The following is a 22,838-nucleotide window of genomic DNA, read 5'->3' as shown; positions in this document are numbered from 1 at the left end:
AATTCCTTAACCCCTTGTTTGTTGACAAGGTAGGTCCTCTGAAGAGTCCTACACAGGTTCTTGCTGAACTGATGCAAAGGGGATTGGGTCAAGCAGAGCTGTCCCCCACCTCCCTAAGGGCCCCTCAGCTGCTGTATAGCCACTTTATAATATCTTGATACTTGAATCACATGCTTAAAACATTTTTCTTTAAAAATAGTTTGACTGAATATGAGAGTATATAGAGATATATAGAGATATACAGTACAGACCAAAAGTTTGGACACACCTTCTCATTCAAAGAGTTTTCTTTATTTTCATGACTATGAAAATTGTAGATTCACACTGAAGGCATCAAAACTATGAATTAACACATGTGGAATTATATACATAACAAACAAGTGTGAAACAACTGAAAATATGTCATATTCTAGGTTCTTCAAAGTAGCCACCTTTTGCTTTGATTACTGCTTGCACACTCTTGGCATTCTCTTGATGAGCTTCAAGAGGTAGTCCCCTGAAATGGTTTTCACTTCACAGGTGTGCCCTGTCAGGTTTATTAAGTGGGATTTCTTGCCTTATAAATGGGGTTGGGACCATCAGTGGCGTTGAGGAGAAGTCAGGTGGATACACAGCTGATAGTCCTACTGAATAGACTGTTAGAATTTGTATTATGGCAAGAAAAAAGCAGCTAAGTAAAAAAAAACTAGTGGCCATCATTACTTTAAGAAATGAAGGTCAGTCAGTCAGCCGAAAAATTGGGAAAACTTTGAAAGTAAGGGCTATTTGACCATGAAGGAGAGTGATGGGGTGCTGCGGCAGATGACCTGGCCTCTACAGTCACCGGACCTGAACCCAATCAAGATGGTTTTGGGTGAGCTGGACCGCAGAGTGAAGGCAAAAGGGCCAACAAGTGCTATGCATCTCTGGGAACTCCTTCAAGACTGTTGGAAGACCATTTCAGGGGACTACCTCTTAAAGCTCATCAAGAGAATGCCAAGAGTGTGCAAAGCAGTAATCAAAGCAAAAGGTGGCTACTTTGAATAACCTAGAATATGACATATTTTCAGTTGTTTCACACTTGTTTGTTATGTATATAATTCCACATGTGTTAATTCATAGTTTTGCTGCCTTCATATTAATGAAAATAAAGAAAACTCTTTGAATGAGAAGGTGTGTCCAAACTTTTGGTCTGTACTGTATGTTAGAACATGCTCATCCAAATCTATTAGATCACAAAATAAATAAAATGTTGCAGCACTGCTAAAGGTTGTTTGCTAAGTATTAAATATTGAGATTTAATGCAAGAGCACTTATTGCTTTATGTAATATGTATTCCTTATGGTTATATGTGGACAACAAACACCTAAATGGCTGTCCTAACCTAGTTTCCAGAGTAATGGGCTAGTTGCACCACCTGTTTAGTGTTTGTCTAGTCAGTAAAGATAGAGGCAAGACCTACATATGTGAGCTCCTGCCAAGTAGGCCCAAAGAGAAGCCTCATCCAAGAAACTCTACCAGAGAACAACTTAACTGAGAAACTATCCATGAGGGAAAGAGAATAGACATCCACAGAAGGTTTAGAACCATCAAAGCTGTATACTGACTCAGAAAGTAAGGTACTGCACGTTTATGGCATTAAGACTTTACTGCTAGTGGAGTGGGTTAATTACCTCTGGCACCCATTGCATTTTGAAACAGACTGGCAATCTGAATAAAATTTCTGCCACCGTGAACCACTACCACTCCTACCAGTGCCACAATTACCTCTCACCTCCTCCCAGCTCTCCCCCTGAGGGTCTCGGCAAATGTCGCATATTTAGATAACACTTTCTGTAATGTATGGCTGGTCTGACCTGAAGATGGCTCACCAGTGATACTTACCTCAGCCACACCTAATTATTGACAGCCCTCCCTGTATCCGTGTGTACACCCATAGGGCTGTCATGTGTGCAGGCAGGTCTTAGTCTTCTTTTTGCTCAGATATCCTGCTCAAAATCAGGCAAACCTATATATCACATAACTCAGCTTCTCTGTTTATCATATCCTGGTCTCAGGTAGAAATCACCTGACAGGTTTGCTTTAAATCAGCCTTGAGGAAAACTAGCAACCATCTGCCTAATGTTTGTAAGGTACAAGAATCTCTTTTTTTTTATTGTACTCACAAACTTTTTTAGAAACAGTGCTGTATAATAGAATAGTTAAAGCAATAGTCTTCACTGTTTTTTAACATTGTTCTGCCCTTCATTCTCTGGGTCAGTACGATTACAACGATATCACATATGTATAGGTATTTTATGTCTAAGGGTACTTTCACACTAGCGTTATTCTTTTCTGGTATTGAGTTCCGTCCTAGGGGCTCAATACCGGAAAAGAACTGATCAGTTTAATCCTAATGCATTCTGAATGGAGAGCATTACGTTCAGTATGCATCAGGATGTCTTCAGTTCAGTTCCTCTTACAGTATTTGGCCGGAGAAAATACCGCAGCATGTTGCGGTATTTTCTCCATCCAAAATTCCGGAACACTTGCTGGCATTAATTTCCATTGAAATGTATTAGTGCCGGATCCGGCATTAAAACTGCCGCATTGACGGATCCGGTCTTCCGATCTGCGCATGCGCAGACCTTAAAATTTTTTAAAATAATAAATACCGGACCGTTTTTCCGGATGACACCGGAGAGACGGATCCGGTATTTCAATGCATTTGTCAGACGGATCCGTGTCTGAATCAGTCTACAAATGATATTCATTTGCATACGGATTTACGGATCCGGCAGGCAGTTCCGTTGCCGGAACTGCCTGCCGGATTCTCACAACGCAAGTGTGAAAGTACCCTAAATAATGTAAAAATAGATGAAAACTTTGAAAAAAAAAATGTTTTTTTTTTAATCACCATATTCTGAACACCATAACTTTTTTTTATAGTTATATTTACTGAATTGTGTGGGGGAGCTCATTTTTTGTGGGATGATCTGTAGTTTTTATTTTTACCATTTTGGAGTGTGTGTGACTTTTCGATCACATTTTATAAAAAAATTTTGGGCAAGAGAAGCGCTGAAAGAATGGCGAATCGTCCATCTTGACCCTTTTTTCTGTTACACTATTCGCCGTATTGGAAAGATAATTTAATATTTTAATAGTACAGGCGTTTTCGGACGCGGTGATGCCCATGATGTTTATATTTTTTGTTATTTATGTATTTATTTTTTTATTCTACGGAAAGCGGGGTGCTTTAAATTATTATATATTTTTTAAATATATACATCAATTTTTACTTTTTTATGTATTTGTAGCTCATGTTTAAGTCTACAAGACTGACTATTTTTTTTTCTCCTTCAATATTACCACACTCCATACCTGCTGGCCAAAATAAGAATTGCAGCTCTAATACCCTGGGTCTCTTCAGAGAGACCCAGCGTATTGAAATCAATTACTGGCATCCTCATTGGCCGCAGAGAAGCTCTGAAGCTCGAGCTTCCAGGTTTTTTAGCTTTAAGATGCCGTGATCACAATTGATCATGGCATCTAAAGGCTTTAATGACCACTAGCGGCATTATTGCCAGTCGCGGTCATTAACTGCGGGTCTCTGCTGTTTGAAATAGAGGAGACCCGCTGGCCATAGCTCCTGCTGCATGTGCGAGTGGGTGTCATGTTTACTCATCGCTCCAGCTCCATACATGTATGGTGCTGGTAGCGAAAGGGTTAAGAACCCATATGTGAATATTCTATAAAAAAAATTCTTATAGGTAAATGATTTTGTGGATATAATGTTTTGAAGTCACTCCATGTATTCTACTTCCTGTCCTGGCTCTTTAACTTCCTCTTTTGATTGTTTGCACAGCAAACAGCCTCTCAAGTTTTTCAGTCAGGCGATCACCCGACCAGAGAGTGAAGATGGTGAGTGCCTCAATCATACCATCACACATTACACTGATAAGTGAAATGCTCTTCTGTGGGCATCTTTATCTTTAAGGCTACATTCACACAACCGTATTTTGGGTCTGTTTTTTTATCCGCATTTTTTGTGGATTGCATACCAACCCTTTCATTTCTACCGGGCTGCAAAAAATGCAGACAGCATATGAAAATCATCTGTGTGCTGCCTGCATCCACATGGCTGTTCAGCAAATTATCCGTTTTGCAGACAAGAATAGGCATGTCTATAATAGGACCCGCAGGAAGTGCAGGATGTGAACAACCAGTAATTTTGCGGATCCGTGGCTTGCAGAACAATTTTTTTATTTCACTTTTAATAGCAGCCAAGAAAAACAGTAAAAAAAAAGCTGAAAATTTGCTTTCTATAGGCTTTCAGATTAAAAACTACCCACTGATGGAATAAAATAAATCTAGTATGTATAGTTAGAATACTGAGGCCATTAGGCAAGATGAAAAGGAACACTTTGGAGATTTAAAGTCCTTGAATTGAGAAGTATAAATCAAATACTATTTTAACAATTATAAATGATATGCTATTTCTCTCTTTTTTCTTGTTCTGTGCAGATTACTTTTATATGTATTTTTTTTAGATACTGTATTTATTTGGAGATTCTGTTATGTGAATAGAATAAATACAGTGTGAATAGTGTATTATGCGGCATTATTATAAATCGCATTTGTTGCATGAAAATCGGAATCATTATTATGTGCAATAAATACTAGCACAAATACTGTAAATAACAATGAATACAGACAAGGACTGCCTTGACCTTATACACTATAATATAGACATTAAAACAAGGATTTGAACAAAAGCTGTAATACATTTTCTACACTGCGTTATTAAAAATCTCATGTTCAGACGTGCCATAATTGCATGCACTGCAAATCCAAAGCCACAATAAATGAAGATGAGGAAATGATTGTTTTCAAATCCACAGTAAAAAATATTTTCACCATGGATTCCATAGTTCACAATGTATAGTGCGAAATCCACTGGGAATGCGTGGCAAAATCTGACCATAACTTAAGCATCTCCAATAGTTACACCCCTGGTCTTGTGCCTTCTGGAAGTGTATTCTTTACTCCAGGTACTGCACAGTAATTTGATGTAGAAGCACATTTATGAGATGGAATTAACTATAAAAGGGTTTGAAAACTTATATCCACAGGAATACAATGTGCCAAATTTATCATTAAATTGCACCACTTCTTAGGGTAGGCCGCATGTTCAGGTTAATTGATGCAGTTTTGAAAGCCAGAATCAGCAGTGAATCATAAAAGGAAAGAAAGTATGGAGGAGATACAACTTATCCTCTTTATTGAATTCACTCCTGGTTTTTGCTTCCAAAACTGCATCATGAAACCTAACCATATGGCTTTACCCTTAAAATCTCATTATTACCAATGTAATAAGAAACATAATATGATAAATAATGCATCCTATAATTAGGAAATAACTATTAGATCAGTGGAGGTCCTACGCTATCCCACCAATCATGAGAACGGGAACCCTGTAGCCCTCATAGCCCCCTAAAATAAGCAGAGTGGCAGATTGGGCGTGCATACTGCCAAGTGCCAATCCATTCATCTCTGTGGGAGTTTCAGAAATAGACAACCATTGTACTCTGCTAACTCGAACTCCTATAGAGGGGAATTGAGCAGCAGTGAACATGCTGGTCCTGCCGCTCTGTTCATTTTGGAGGGCTCAAAGGGATATGGGGTCCCCATTCTTGTGATCAGTAAGGGTCTCAGCGACAGGACACTCACTTATCTAATAGTTGGCCCCTGTCCTCTGGATAGGGAATAATTTTAGCAACCAAAATACCCCAGTAAAGAGGACCTTTCACCACTCCTGACATGCCTGTTTTAATAGCTGCATGTATTGCCCATGTAATAACAATTCTGGAGCCTCTATTCTTATGGCTCTATGTTGTGCCATTCCTTTATTATTTCTACTAGAAGTTATGAATGAATTGCTAGCAGTCTGCAGTAAGAGTACAGAGGGGTAGCAACAAGTTGGGGGGGGGGGGGTGTACCTGCACAGTCTGAAAATGACAGCACTGATTGGATAGAGTGAGTCTGTGCAGGTACACATCCCCATCTTGTTACCACCCCTCTTTACCCTTGAATTGGATATAGTGAGTCTGCAGGTACACCCCCCCAACTTCCCCTCTGTACCCTTACTGCAGACTGCTAGTAATTCATTCATAACTTCTAGCAGAAATAGTAAAGAAATGGTACAACATAGAGCCATACGAATAGATGTTCCAGAATTGTTATTACACGGGGAATTCATGAAGCTATTAATACAGAAATGTCAGGAGTGGTGACAGGGGGATTTAAAGAGGACCTATCTTAACACAGATATTATATACATACTTTGCATTACATAATTTACTGAAAAAGGTGTTTGTCTCATTGTCTTCTTCACATTAGTGCCCATTCTGTACAATATTTAATTAATTTGTAGTATTTTATGTATATAAATGCTAAAAAAAACGAAGTCTGAGCAGGTAGGTTCCCTAAATAATGATAAAAGGGGGGTTAGTCACTGAAGATAAGGAAAGGACAGAGTTACTAAAAGTTTTTCTTTAGCTCTGTATATAAAAAAGAAGAGAAAGGAACTATCTGTGGTGCTGGGGCTGTTAGTACATCCAGTTATATACTCAATTGGCTAACTATAGATATATGGTCCAAGCTAAGATAAATGTGAACAAAGCTCCAGGTCCAGATGGATTACACCCAATACCACAAAGATTCTCTAGGTACTGGTACAGTACCTAGTGATTGGCGCAAGGCAAATGTGGTGCCCATATTCAAAAAAGGATCTAGGTCCTCCACTGGTAATTTTAGACAAGTTAGTTTAACTTCTGTTGTGGGAAAAATGTTTGAAGGACTCTTAAAGGACTATATACAGGAGTATGTGACTGTAAATAATATCATAAGTGATAACCAACATGGGTTTACCAAGGACAGAAGTTGTCAGACTAACCTGATTTGTTTTTATGAGGAGGTGAGTAGTAGCTTGGACAGAGGGGCGACTGTGGATGTAGTGTTTCTGGATTTTGCAAAGGCTTTTGATACTGTCTCTCATAGATGTTTAATAGGTAAAGTAAGGTCTATAGGCTTGGAAAGTATAGTTTGTAATTGGATTGAAAACTGGCTGAAGGACCGTGTACAGAGAGTTGTGGTCAATGATTCCTATTCAGAATGGTCCCAGGTTATAAGTGGTGTACCCCAAGGTTCAGTGCTGGGTTCTCTATTATTTAAATTAGTTATTAATTATATCAAGGACGGGATTAATAGCATCACTTCTATTTTTGCAGATGACACTAAGCAATGTAGTTAAACGGATCCGTTTTGCAGCCCATAGACTTCTATTATGACGGAATGAATAACGAAAGCCTCTAAAGGCATTCCGTTATGCATTCCGTCATAGAATTGCTTTATGTTCTGTGGTAATGGAATCCATAACGCAATTCACCTTTTACCACCAAACGAAGTGTGAACGAATTTCAACATATGAAATTTGCTCATCCCTAATAATGTGATTTATAAAGTACCACAACATTTATGCCAGATTTGAACACCACCATTTCTGAGGTTTTGAACCAAATCCTAGAATAGAAAGCAGGATACATTCCTAGTCCTATATGTGTCAGGTGGGAGCCTTTTTTCAGTGTGCTTGCATAGGACTGTTAGGCCCCTTTCACACGGCAAGTTTTCCGCGCGGGTGCAATGCGTGAGGTGAACGCATTGCACCCGCACTGAATCCAGACCCATTCATTTCTATGGGGCTGTGCACATGAGCAGTGATTTTCATGCATCACTTGTACATTGCGTGAAAATCGCAGCATGCTCCTCTGTGCGTTTTTCACGTAAAGCAGGCCCCATAGAAATGAATGGGGTTGCGTGAAAATCGCAAGCATCCGCAAGCAAGTGCGGATGCGGTGCGATTTTCACGCACGGTTGCTAGGAGACGATCGGGATGGGGACCCGATCATTATTATTTTCCCTTATAACATGGTTATAAGGGAGAATAATAGCATTCTGAATACAGAATGCATAGTACAGTCGTGGCCAAAAGTTTTGAGAATGACACAAATATTAGTTTTCACAAAGTTTGCTGTTAAACTGCTTTTAGAGCTTTGTTTCAGTTGTTTCTGTGATGTAGTGAAATATAATTACACGCACTTCATGCGTTTCAAAGGCTTTTATCAACAATTACATGACATTTATGCAAAGAGTCAGTATTTGCAGTGTTGGCCCTTCTTTTTCAGGACCTCTGCAATTCGAGTGGGCATGCTCTCAATCAACTTCTGGGCCAATTCCTGACTGATACCAACCCATTCTTTCATAATGACTTCTTGGAGTTTGTCAGAATTAGTGGGTTTTTGTTTGTCCACCCGCCTCTTGAGGATTGACCACAAGTTCTCAATGGGATTAAGATCTGGGGAGTTTCCAGGCCATGGACCCAAAATGTCAACGTTTTGGTCCCCGAGCCACTTAGTTATCACTTTTGCCTTATGGCACGGTGCTCCATCGTGCTGGAAAATGCATTGTTCTTCACCAAACTGTAGTTGGATTGTTGGAAGAAGTTGCTGTTGGAGGGTGTTTTGGTACCATTCTTTATTCATGGCTGTGTTTTTGGGCAAAATTGTGAGTGAGCCCACTCCCTTGGATGAGAAGCAACCCCACACATGAATGGTCTCAGGATGCTTTACTGTTGGCATGACACAGGACTGATGGTAGCGCTCACCTTTTCTTCTCCGGACAAGCCTTTTTCCAGATGCCCCAAACAATCGGAAAGAGGCTTCATCGGAGAATATGACTCCTCAGCAGTCCATTCACCATACTTTCTGCAGAAGATCAATCTATCCCTGATGTTTTTTTTTTGAGAAGTGGCTTCTTTGCTGCCCTTCTTGACACCAGGCCATCTTCCAAAAGTCTTCGCCTCACTGTGCGTGCAGATGCGCTCACACCTGCCTGCTGCCATTCCTGAGCAAGCTCTGCACTGGTGGCACTCCGATCCCGCAGCTGAATCCTCTTTAGGAGACGATCCTGGCGCTTGCTGGACTTTCTTGGATGCCCTGAAGCCTTCTTAACAAGAATTGAACCTCTTTCCTTGAAGTTCTTGATGATCCTATAAATTGTTGATTGAGGTGAAATCTTAGTAGCCACAATATCCTTGCCTGTGAAGCCATTTTTATGCAACGCAATGATGGCTGCACTCATTTCTTTGCAGGTCACCATGGTTAACAATGGAAGAACAATGATTTCAAGCATCACCCTCCTTTTAACATGTCAAGTCTGCCATTTTAACTCAATCAGCCTGACATAATGATCTCCAGCCTTGTGCTCGTCAACATTCTCACCTGAGTTAACAAGACGATTACTGAAATGATCTCAGCAGGTCCTTTAATGACAGCAATGAAAGGCAGTGGAAAGTTTTTTTTGGGATTAAGTTAATTTTCATGGCAAAGAAGGACTATGCAATTCATCTGATCACTCTTCATAACATTCTGGAGTATATGCAAATTGCTATTATAAAAACTTAAGCAGCAACTTTTCCAATTTCCAATATTTATGTAATTCTCAAAACTTTTGGCCACGACTGTACAATAGAGCTGGAGGGGTTAAAAAATAAATAAATAATAATAATTGAACTCACCATAATCCACTTGTTCGTGCAGCCGGCATCTCTTCTGTCTTCATCTGTGAGGAAAAGGACCTGTGGTGATGCCACTGCGCTCATCACATGGTCCATCACATGACCCGTCACCATGGTGATGTCACTGCACTCATCACCATGGTGATGGATCATGTGATACACCATGTGATGAGTGCAGTGACATCACCACAGGTCCTTTTCCTCACAGATGAAGACAGAAGAGATGCCGGCTGCGCGAACAAGTGGATTAAGGTGAGTTAAATTTTTTATTTTATTTTTTTAAGCCCTCCAGCCCTATTGTACTATGCATTCTGTATTAAGAATGCTATTATTTTCCCTTATAGCCATGTTATAAGGAAAAATAATACAATCTACAGAACACCTAACCCAAACCCGAACTTCTGTGAAGAAGTTCGGGTTTGGGCACCAAACATGACGATTTTTCTCCCACGCGTGCAAAACGCATTAAAATGTTTTGCACTCGTGTGGAAAAAAATATTAAATCGCACATTTTCCCACGACGCACCCGCATCTTATCCGGGCCAAAAACATGACACCCGTGGGAAAGAGGCCTTATAAGGAGTCAGTCATTTGCATACACAGCATGGCAGCTCTGAAATTACTAGAGAACATAATGCTTTGTATTATGTAAAATGAGAATGCTTGGAATTTTTTGGGGAAAATGTCTGTATGTGACTGGCTCAGTAATAGAAAACAGAGGGTGGTTATTAACGGTACACACTCAGATTGGGTCACTGTCACTAGTGGGGAACCACAGGGGTTAGCATTGGGCACTGTTCTCTCCAATATATTTATTAATGACCTTGTAGAAGGCTTGCACAGTAAAATATAAATTTTTGCAGATGACACTAAACTGTGTAAAGTTATTAACACGGAAGAGGACAGTATACGGCTACAGATGGATCTGGATAGATTGGAGGCTTGGTAAGATAAGTGGCATATGAGGGTTAACACTGACAAATGGGAGTTATGCACATGGGAAGGAATAATGAAAGTCACCTGTACATACTAAATGGTAAAACACTCGGTAACACTGACATGGAAAAAGACCTAGGAATTTTTGTGAACAGCAAACTAAGCTGTAGAAACCAGTGTCAGGCAGCTGCTGCCAAAGCCAATAAGAGAATGGGTTGCATCAAAAGGGGCATAGATGCCCTTGATGAGAACATAGTCCTACCACTTTACAAATCACTAGTCAAACCACACATGGAGTACTGTGTACAGTTCTGGGCTCCTGTGAACAAGGCAGACATAGCAGAGCTGGAGAGGGTCCAGAGGAGGGCAACTAAAGTAATAACTGGAAGGGGTGGACTACAGTACCCAGAAAGATTATCAAAATTAGGGTTGTTCGCTTTATAAAGTAGATGACTAAGGGGAGATCTAATAACTATGTATAAATATATCAGGGGTCAGTACAGAGATCTCTCCCATCATCTATTTATCCCCAGAACTGTGACGAGGGGACATCCACTGTGTCTGGAGGAAAGAAGGTACACAAACATAGAAGAGGATTCTTTACGGTAAGAGCAGTGAGACTATGGAACTCTCTGCCTGAGGAGGTGGTGATGGTGAGTTCACTAAAAGAGTTCAAGAGGGGCCTGGATGTATTTCTGGAGTGTATTAATATTACAGGTTAGAGTTTTAAGATTTCTGGAGAGGTCGTTGATCCAGGGATTATTCTGATTGCCTGATTGGAGTCGGGATGGAATTTTTTCCCCCCTAAAATGAGGAAAATTGTATCTGGATCAACTTGGGGGTTTACAGGCTGAACTGGATGCACGTATGTTTTTTTTTCAGGCTTATAAACTATTGGGGTCATTTATCAAACTGGAGTAAAGTAGAACTTGCTTAGTCCCCATAGCAACCAATCAGATTCCAGCTTTCATTTTTGACAGCTCCTTTGGAAAATGAAAGTTGGAATCTGATTGGTTGCTATGGGCAACTAGTTCTACTTTACACCAATTTTATAAATGACCCGATATGTTACTATGTTACTAAAAGCAAATTGTTATCTAGATGTACCATAATAAGGAAACATTACCCATCCATAACTGCTGGTAGCCTTTATTGCATAAGATCATTTGCATCAAGTTTTTGTGCTCCCCTGTTCTTCTTTGACATGCTTCCCACAGAACCTGGAACATTACAGAAAGTATGATAAACTTTATGCTATTTAAGTGGAGGCTATTTTTATTCATTAGAACATGAACCAATTTTATATACTACCTGAGAAGCTTCACAATATATAAGATAAGTTTTCTTATTACATAGAATGATCATCCAAAATTGAATTGAAAATGTCTTCAAGAACAATGGTGCTTCCAAGACTGAAGCTATTACGATGTAAGTTACAATCAGAAATATTTAATCCCCTCACCTCAAAATACATTATAGTGATGTTGATGAAAGATAATGACAATAAATGACAAAAAAACATTTATTCAACTCCCAGATTCAGTACTTTGTGGAGCATCCTTTAGCTTTTATAACTTCTAACAAACATTAACAAGCTTTTTACATCTCTCAATTGGAATCTTTGCCCATTCTTCATGTGCAAAAGCCTCTAGCTCAGTGATGTTTGCTGGCTTCCGTGTTCCAACTGCCTTCTTTACACGCCAAAGATTTTCAATCAGATTTAAATCTGGTGACTAAGAAGGCCACTCCAGGACGTTTGAGGATCTTTTTCCCAACCAACCTTTGTTTGACTTGGAGGTGTGCTTGGAATCATTGTCGAGCTGGAAAGTCCATTAATCACCAAGGTTTAATTTGTCAACAGAAGGCATCTTGCTCCTCTTTAAAATGGCCTAGTATTTCTGGTAATCCATGATGCCAGGTACACAATCAAGATTGTGCAGAAAAACAGCCCTACATCATCAGTGACCTACCTCCATGCTTGACTGTGGAGATTATATTCTTCTGGTCATAAGCCTGGCCTTTCACACGCCAGACATGCTGCTGGTCCATAAATCCAAACAGTTCCAATTCGGTTCCATCAGTACATGGAACTGTCTCCCAAAACTCTACAGTCTTATCCAAATTCCTCCTGACATATTCTAGTTGACTTTTGATGTTCCTTGTGGAGTACGGACATGAAATCCTTGTTTATTCAGTACACTTCTTATACTTGCCACTTAAGCACTTTTACCAGCCTTCAACATGTCATCCTGTAGTTGGGTTTTCTTAGTTATTCTAAGTTGCTATGGGCTCTTGATGAAATTTTGGGCTTTCTTCCACAGCCAGGCAGGTTTTCAGCCTTCCATAAGTTTTAAACTTTCTTATAATGCTCCCAATGGCGTCTCCTGGAATTTTACATTTTTGGGAAACCTTCTTATACCCAGCATGAGGCTCCCACTTCTGGACTGCTCAGATGCCGTGGTCACATTTGATCAAAGCATCTAAGCAGAAACTCAGCTAAGCGGCTATGGCGCCTGCTGCACGCAGATGGGTGCCTTGTTTAAAGACGCGACTTCCGCCGTACATATATTGAGGAGGTCGCAAAGGGGTAAATTAAGTTTTAACTCCACTTTAGGCCATAAAAACTGCCGGAAAGCTTTAAAATCAACAGTATTAGGGCTCATGCACACAACCGTATGTATTTTGTGGTCCACAGAAAACAGATGCGCAAAAAATACGGATGACATCCGTGTGTATTCTGTATTTTGCAGAACAGAACAGCTGGCCCCTAATAGAACAGTACTATCCTTGTACGTGAAGCGGAACGGACATATGGACATACGGAAACGAAATGCACACAAAGTATCTTCCGTTATTTTTTGTGGACCGATTGAAATGAATGGTTCCGCATACGGGCCGCAAAAAAAACACAACGGGCACGGAAAGAAAATACGTTCGTGTGCATGAGCCCTTATATAGGGGTTGAATAACTGACATGGCAAAATCTACTGTTACACATAAATACTACATCATGCATTTTCTTGTTGAATTTATAACTCAACTCATAAAGAAGTCATCCAAAGCAGAATCTTGCTCTTTGAAAAAACTTTACCTTATAAATCCTTACATTTTTTGGAAGGCGGGGTTGAATATTTCTGATTGTGTATAAAAGTGGTCCCTCAAGATACAATGGCTGCAGGATACAATATTTTTAACATACAATGGTCTTTTCTGAGCCATCATAAGTTGAAACTAGACTCGACATACAATGTCTCAGACTCCGATCCAACAAATCCACATGGCCATTTCACTGATAACACACCTCTATTGGTTGTCTAGTAGATCCTCTGCAGTACTAAATGTTCTGTAATGCCTCCTGTCTGTGCCTGGATGAGCTGCTACTTTGGACACCTGTTGAGCGGCAACTCCATTTTATTTTTCTGGTACTCTACTGTATGCACTATGCAAGACCCTGAAGAAGCCCCTACCTCACCATACAAAGTCATTTACAGCTTCCAGCATCTATTGCTCATTTGTCCAGGAACCCGACACCTCTTCTACTTATGTCTGCACCAGACTCCAGTCCAGCTCTGTCAAGGCAGCCAATGTCTGAAGATGATATCGCAGCTCTGCCACATTCACTCCAATGAGGCTGAGCTACACCTAGATCATGTGACCAATGAACATGACATCACATGGTCAAGGCTAAGCTACAAGTGCTGGTGTCTTCTCAAACAGCTGATCGGTGGGGGTCAGGGTGTCTGACCCCCACATATCAGATATTGATGATATATCCAGAGGATAGGTCATCAGTAGTAAAGTCTTGGAAAAGCCCTTTAATTCCTGATTGTTGCTGACTCTTTGACTTCTCTGACCTGTTTATTGCTTTGCTTATTTGACTATTGAAGCTTTTTGTTTCATTGTTTGGACTCTGGTTTGTTCAAGACTTAGGCTCCTTTCACATCACTGTTTCTCCTTTCTGTTCTCCGGCTCCGTTGAGGAGCAGGAGAATGGAAAGGACGGATTCTGCAGATAACCGAGACCTAACTGAGCGTAACAGAGCCTAAAGACCCCATAGACTATAATGGGGTCCATTCAGTGTCCGCTCAGAACATGATTTTTGAGCGGAGACGAAAGTCCTTCATGCATACTCCTGATATTGTACAGGGTGGGCCATTTATATGGATACACCTTAATAAAATGGGAATGGTTGGTGATATTAACTTCCTGTTTGTGGCACATTAGTATATGTGAGGGGGAAACTTTTCCACATGGCTGGTGACCATGGCGGCCATTTTGAAGTCGGACATTTTGAATCCAACTTTTGTTTTTTCAATAGGAAGAGGGTCATGTGACACATCAAACTTATTGGGAATTTCACAAGAAAAACAATGGTGTGCTTGGTTTTAACGTAACTTTATCTTTCATGAGTTATTTACAAGTTTCTGACCACTTATAAAATGTGTTCAATGTGCTGCCCATTGTGTTGGATTGTCAATGCAACCCTCTTCTCCCACTCTTCACACACTGATAGCAACACCGCAGGAGAAATGCTAGCACAGGCTTCCAGTATCCGTAGTTTCAGGTGCTGCACATCTCGTATCTTCACAGCATAGACAATTGCCTTCAGATGACCCCAAAGATAAAAGTCTAAGGGGGTCAGATCGGGAGACCTTGGGGGCTATTCAACTGGCCCACGACGACTAATCCACTTTCCAGGAAACTGTTCATCTAGGAATGCTCGGACCTGACACCCATAATGTGGTGGTGGGTGCACCATCTTGCTGGAAAAACTCAGGGAACGTGCCAGCTTCAGTGCATAAAGAGAGAAACACATCATCATGTAGCAATTTCGCATATCCAGTGACCCCCTTAGACTTTTATCTTTGGGGTCATCTGAAGGCAATTGTCTATGCTGTGAAGATACGAGATGTGCAGCACCTGAAACTACGGATACTGGAAGCCTGTGCTAGCATTTCTCCTGCGGTGTTGCTATCAGTGTGTGAAGAGTGGGAGAAGAGGGTTGCATTGACAATCCAACACAATGGGCAGCACATTGAACACATTTTATAAGTGGTCAGAAACTTGTAAATAACTCATGAAAAAATAAAAAGTTACTTTAAAACCAAGCACATCATTGTTTTTCTTGTGAAATTCCCAATAAGTTTGATGTGTCACATGACCCTCTTCCTATTGAAAAAACTAAAGTTGGATTCAAAATGGCCGACTTCAAAATGACCGCCATGGTCACCACCCATCTTGAAAAGTTTCCCCCCTCACATATACTAATGTGCCACAAACAGGAAGTTAATATCACCAACCATTCCCATTTTATTAAGGTGTATCCATATAAATGGCCCACCCTGTACTTCTGATGACCTTCTGTTGCTGACCTTTACCTGTTACTGGACAACATATGCTGTTTCTGCATCACTTGACTACTCCAGGTGAGAGTAACCAGGGAATTCACTGCCATAAAGTCCATCCCTCCTTGGAGAGGGCATAGGGCAAAGAACACATAATCTGCTAGACTTACATCTCAGTTTAGCCTGCACCAATTGATCTACACACTGTTCTTACTGCAGAATGCCCATACTTTTACTGGCATGTGGCAAGGGTGCTGATCTAATATTGATGACCTATTATTAGGAAAGGCTGAATAACTATGCAGGGTTTCTTCCTGTGTTTTAATTTGGTTTTACTCTATGTAGTGTACAATAAAATCACCTGCTGGTACCTGAAATCAATTGACTTCTGTTGACAGGTTAAAGTACTGAAATCGTACATTTCTATTAGAAAAATAACTCTAAAGTGACCCATTTTGAGCCTTAGCAATGCTCCTCTGTCTTCTGTTTACATAAGTGTGGAGACTCACTCAACATTGACCGTGTTATAGACAGAGGAGTGTTGCTAAGACTCAAAATGGGCCACTTTAGAGCTATTTTTCAGATTTCAGTAATTAAAGCATGTTACAAAAATGTTCAGAATCACTGCCCCTATACATTACAAAAATAAAAAAATAATGACAGTTACACTTTAATATTGCAGCCAAAATTTAAAAGGATATTTAAACAGTAAAATAAGAATCAGGAAAGTGAGTGTCAGACAAGTACTGCTCTTCACATACCATGGCATCCTGAGCTGCCATTCCAGGATCTGCATATCCTTCCTCTCTTACTCCCTATAAGACAGAGATAATATACATGTATCAATCTACCCATACTCGACTTTAGAAACATCAGTTTTAAGCTGGGTTTCCACATTCAGGTTTTTTGTGGAGTTTTTGAAGCCCAAAAAAAGAGCTGATCCAGAAAGCGAAGAAGGCTTGTGTCCACTTATGATCTGTTCTTGGCTTTGGCTTAAAAAACTGCAGCAAAAAATTGAACGTGGAAATGAGTTTTAATATTTATGTTATCACAGTAGACATGTACCCATAGCGAGAGAGGGCAAATCTGTGGAGGCTTTGTCATGACTAAGGTTGAGGAGGAGGTACTGGAACCAATATAGGCAAAGGCAAGTGGCTGGCAAATAGTGTCTGTTTTATTGTTACTGAGGCTATAGATTAAATGCAACAGTGTCTTTCTGGTTTAATGTCCCTCACGCAAAGCATAAGGACATTGAAAGATACCTCCATAATGATTTAGTCTTGCATTTGATAGAAGGAGATGTCCAGTATCAGTTAGCCAACACCAAATGAGGTTAGTTTAGTTAGACAGAATGTAATCATAGCAGCGTTACCATAGATTTATCACTATTGCTAGATGTAACATTAGTGCTTTGATTATATATATTTTCTCAAAGGAATGCATTTTTCAGAACTAACACAATACATTAGATGTTTCTACCAATAGATGGCAATATATCTGTATTGGGGCAGATTTCCTTATCCTGTAGATGGCACACAGCTAGACACTTTTGTCTAACTTTATGCTAGCTTTTGGTTGCATCAGAATAGTGGTGTCATTTTGGTGCAAAATGTTGCATATTAGGCCACGCCCTTCTCATGAAGCCGCACCCCACCAAATCATAGGATAAAGCTTGCAAACCTAAGGACTCTTTCACACGAACGATACGGATTGTGTCAGGATGTGTTCAGGGAAACTCACACCATTTCCCAAGCAAGGTCAGTCAGTTTTGTCTGCAATTGTGTTCAGTGGTTCCATTTTTTCCACACGTGTGCTATCAGTTTTGATGCGTTTTTTCACACGCATGAAAAAAAAAGTGAAGGTTTACAAACCACATTTCCTAGCAGCCATCAGTGAAAAACGCATTGCATCCAGACTACATCCGGATACAATGCGTTTTTCACTGAAGCCCCATTCACTTCTATGAGGCCAGGACTGCGTGAAAACACTGAATATAGAACATGCTGCGATTCTCACGCAATGCAAAACTGATGCGTGACAAAAAACGCTCATGTACACAGACCCATTGAAATGAATTGTTCAGGATTCAGTGCGGGTGCGGGTGCCATGCATTCACTTAACGCATCACACCCGTGCGCGTGCGCGCGGGGGGGGGGGTTGGTCAGAGGCTGATAAGCGGTCAGTAAGTGAAATGACTGCCAGCTCCCCAGTGCTCTAGCAATGAGCGCTTCTGTCTGTATTGATGGAAGAGCTCATTGCATCTTGAACAATGATGGCCAGTTCGCATTGTTTGCCTGCGAACATATGCGGGCTGCCATCTTTTTCACAAGTCCGGCGAAGCACAGGTAAGCCCTCACCTGTGCCTGTGCCGCGAGCCGGTCTGAAAACAAATGCGGTCACCGGGAGCAGGCAGTTCCGAGAACAGCCCGATGAAGGCCCCCGGTGGCTGTTCTCGGAACTGCCGTCTCCCGCTGACCGCACTTGTTTTTAGACCGGCTCGCGCACAGGCACGGTAAGGGCTTACCTGTGCCTCACCGGGCTTGTGAAAAAAGATGGCAGCCCGCATATGTTCGCGGGCGAACAATACGAACTGGCCATCACTGATCTTGAACCCTCCTGACAGCTGACACTTCCCCCCCCCCTTCCTCCTGCACTCCACGCTAGAAAAAAAAAACATCAAAAACCACAGGCGGAAAAAAAAAACGCTTGTGATTATTTTAGATTTTTTTTTTTTCACAAGAGCGTGTGCAGTCCAGAAATCACACTCCGTTTGTGAGCGTGATCCTCGGTTCTGGACTTTCCTTCTGCAGGATCACACTGACATAAAGCTGTCACTATGATTCTGTAGCAAGAACATCGGGCAGAGGCACACAGCATTATAACTCAGTATAATGCTGTGCGCTCCTGCAAGACGAGCAGTGTCCAGAACGGAGGATCACGCTCACGGAGTGTGATTTCCAGAAAGAGCCCTTAAAAGAATGCCAGAGCCAAGTTTATGTGAGAAAAACTCTAATAGTGTTTTTATGTTTCACGTGTTGCCTATGTCCAGTATCTAGTTTACCATCTGGAGTAGGATACATTATACAGTACCTGGGCTAAGTTTATTAAAGCATCTCTAAAATGCCCTGAGGTTTCAGAATAAATCTCTTGATCCAAATTGTTGCCATATTCTACAAAGGAAACAAATGGTGGCATGTTATTTTAAATGTCATGCATGTGTTCTGTGAAAACATCCATTGCGTTTAATCAAACATCTGAAGTGCCGAGCACGTCACCAGAAAGGTTTCTGTGAGGAACAGTTTCAGGCAGATATTCATGAAATATCTAAGACTCATCAGATTGTACTGAAACCAGCACAAAGCAGACCCCCACAGTAGAATTAGCTCCCTTCTCTAGCATTTGGGTTACACAAAGCTGAATAATCACGCTTTTTTGGGGGGCTTTAATCTTTTTTTTTATCTCTCTTATGGCTTTGATGCCTGCATGTATACATTTGTTTAGCTGCACGGAGGCCCCTTAGACATGCAAAATAATAGAAAAAAGGATCAAAGTATCCGAAATGTACAAAAGCCATATGCCTGTGTTTTATAAGAAGCTACAGCAAAGTAAACTCTATGATTGTTCATTTAAGGAAGTCTGTTTCATGTTACCCAAATTTATATTTTTGCATTTCATTGTGGACCTTGTAGTGTTGTTTTGTCCTGCTTTTATTTTTTGACCTTTTTATGTAAATCTTTGAATAAAATAGCCTTTTGTGCAGAAGGGCAGAGTTCTGTGGGGATAGGTCTGCTCTCCTATTAGCCAAAACAGCAAAAAACTAAACAAAACTTTAATATTAATAATAATAAAAAATAACGGACCCTGTGGGGTCCCTCGGGTGCTGGTGATATCTGTCATATGACGGATCTAGTGCTTGTTCCAATTTGCTTCATTTTTCTGTTCTTAGACCAACTCTGATAAATGTAATTATATTGTAGATGTGAACCTAGCTCTACTACAACAGGACAAACCAACCTTTGTGTTGGAAAAACATGGATGGATCCGGGACTCAAATAAAAACAAATTATTTTATTGACTAAGAACATAGTAGAAAAATATTAAAACCACTGTTGCTTACACGTTTCGGGCATACAAGCCCTTCCTTGTGTTGATCACTTAGGGTCCTATTAAACGGACAGATATTTTTAAAAATTTTTGTCGTTTCTGTATAAAAGTTGTTCATTTACACAAAACAATCACTAATTATTTTACAGTTCGTTCATTTCTGCAATTGTTGCACGGCCTCCCCTAGAGCTTTTACACTACTAACAACCGATTTCTGATTAGATGAGGGGATGTGATGGTGACTGACATTTGCAGATTAGTTCAGTGCACTAAAAACAATTTATTGCTTTTCATTTGATTGTTACACGCTAATACATGCAACGATAATAACAAAATCTGTAAATAAAAAAAAAAAAAGAGGAGAACATGTCGCTGTCTTTTTGGCCGCTTTCACATGAGCGAGTTGTACACTCCGGACTCGGAGCGTGAGTATAACACAGCTCCCGTCCTGACCTCCCAGCACTGCCGGGGTCGCATAGCATTATATTGATTTATGATGCTATGTAACCCTTAGGCCCCTTGCAGACGAGCGTGTCCGGATTAGGTCCGGATGCGTTCCGGTGCATTGCGGCAAACCCGCGCGAGTAGGTACTCAATTGCAGTCAGTTTTGACTGCGATTGCTTTCCGATGTTCAGTTTTTAGCGCACGGGTGCAATGTGTTTTGCACGCGCGTGATAAAAAACCGACTGTGGTACCCAGACCCGAACTTCTTCACAGAAGTTCAGGTTTGGGTTAGTTGTAATATTTTAGATGGTAATATTTCCCCTTATATCATGGTTATAAGGGAAAATAATAGCATTCTGAATACAGAATGCATAGTAAAATAGGGCTGGAGGGGTTAAAAAAATAATAATTGAACTCACCTTAATCCACTTGTTCGCGCAGTCGGCATCTCTTCTGTCTTTATCTGTGAGCAATAGGACCTTTGATGACGTCACTACGCTCATCACATGATCCATCACCATGGTGATGGATCATGTGATGGACCATGTGATGAACGCAGTGACGTCAAAGATCCTATTGCTCACAGATAAAGACAGAAGAGATGCCGGCTGCGCGAACAAGTGGATTAAGGTGAGTTAAATTATTATTTTTTTAACCCCTCCAGCCCTATTTTACTATGCATTCTGTATTCAGAATGCTATTATTTTCCCTTATAACCATGTTATAAGGGGAAATAATAATGATCGGGTCCCCATCCCGATCGTCACCTAGCAACCGTGCGTGAAAATCGCACCGCATCCGCACTTGGTTGCGGATGCTTGCGATTTTCACGCAACCCCATTCATTTCTATGGGGCCTGCGTTACGTGAAAAATGCACAAAGAGGAGCATGCTGCGATTTTCACGCAACGCACAAGTGATGCGTGAAAATCACCGCTCGTGTGCACAGCCCCATATAAATGAATGGGTCAGGATTCAGTGCGGGTGTAATGCGTTCCACTCATACATTTCACCCGCTTGGAATACTCGCCCGTGTGAAAGGGGCCTTACAGTTCTGGAATGTATTGGATAACACTGACATAATGCTGTCAGTGTTATCCAATACATTCCAGACCTCTAAGGGTTACATAGCATCATCATAAATCAATATAATGCTATGCGACCCCGGCTGTGCTGGGAGTTCAGGACGGGAGCTGTGTTAGGCGAGTTGTACACTCCAAACTCGGAGCGTGAGTATAAGGCCTCTTGCAAGCGACCATATGCCCTCCGTGAGCGGGCCATATGTCCCGGAGCGGCAAACATCGTGCTCACAGGAACGCACAGCATTATAGGTTACTAATATCATAATATCATTTGAGTGCAGGACAATAGTCCCGCGGGCGGCTTGATGCGCACAGCATCATAGTAACCTATGATGCTGTGCAATCCCGTGCAAACGATGTCTGCCGCTCTGGGACATATGGCCCGCTCACGGAGGGCATACGGTCGCTTGCAAAAGGCCTTATACTCACGCTCCGAGTCCGGAGTGTACAACTCGCTCGTCTGGAAGAGACCTTATACTTTCTCTCCTTTTACAATCCGCTCTTGATTTTTGCTTCCTAAACTGCATCCAGAAACCCGACTGTATGGCCGTACCCTAATTTCTCAAATTCATGCAATTATACGAAAATCTAAACCATAATCTCTCCGTCTAATAGGCCATTATTAGGGTCTGTTCTCATGTTTTTTTTTCCTGTTTCTGTTTTATTTACGAGCAAATAACATTAGGATATATCTATATATACATTTAACAAACCCAACCACAGCTTCAGTTCACTCTTTGATAAATTGTGCAAAAATAATGGGTTTGTTTCGGCTGTGAACGTTACATCGTAGACAATACAACCGCGATCTAATTAGTTCCGAATTTTGTGACTAAAGGAATACTCACGCAATAAATAGGCTTCCTTCAACTGAAATATATCTGAACTTGTTCTTGAAACTAAAATATCAATAAGGCAATTTTCATCGGTGCCAGCTCCCTGTAAACAAGTGCGTGGAGTGAAAAAGACGTGACATAAGTAAACAAATTAAATGCTTTTTACAAAGTGTATAATGCCATGATGTTCTGTGCACATATAAACCCACCCCTTCAGATGACTAATTAGGGACACTCAGTTTAAGATGGGCTTGAATTATACATTTTAATGAGACTGTTTTCTGAGAAAAAGAAGGCATATGATTCCCTATGACAATATGGTGACACAGTCGCTGCTCATTATAGTCATTCATATGCTGTTCTTTTGCCCTAGGAACACTAGGGATGACGTAAATTGTTACCTTGACTGATGGCCCACATACAAGAATTTTCCAGATTTTAAGGGGTTCTCTGTAAATGAATCAAAACGTTTACAAAGTTTACCCAGAAGAAGCGCGCC

General features: G+C 40.8%; 1 protein-coding gene across 1 annotated transcript in view; it reads right to left on the bottom strand.

Moving 5' to 3' along the window:
* ANXA10 (annexin A10) overlaps positions 1-22,838 on the bottom strand; it is a 77,596-nt gene that overhangs the window by 13,326 nt on the left and 41,432 nt on the right. Inside the window, exons 5-8 of the mRNA XM_040419896.1 lie at positions 22,352-22,442; positions 18,964-19,043; positions 16,635-16,688; positions 11,655-11,748 (exon numbers count right to left, since the gene is read on the bottom strand). Coding sequence (XP_040275830.1) covers positions 11,655-11,748; positions 16,635-16,688; positions 18,964-19,043; positions 22,352-22,442 — 319 coding nt within the window. The remainder of the gene's footprint in view (positions 1-11,654; positions 11,749-16,634; positions 16,689-18,963; positions 19,044-22,351; positions 22,443-22,838) is intronic.

Source organism: Bufo bufo, chromosome 2, assembly GCF_905171765.1.
Source record: "Bufo bufo chromosome 2, aBufBuf1.1, whole genome shotgun sequence".
In the NCBI taxonomy this organism is placed as follows: domain Eukaryota; kingdom Metazoa; phylum Chordata; class Amphibia; order Anura; family Bufonidae; genus Bufo; species Bufo bufo.
Note: the sequence above shows the minus strand (reverse complement) of the source record. Positions and strands in the feature narration are given on the sequence as shown.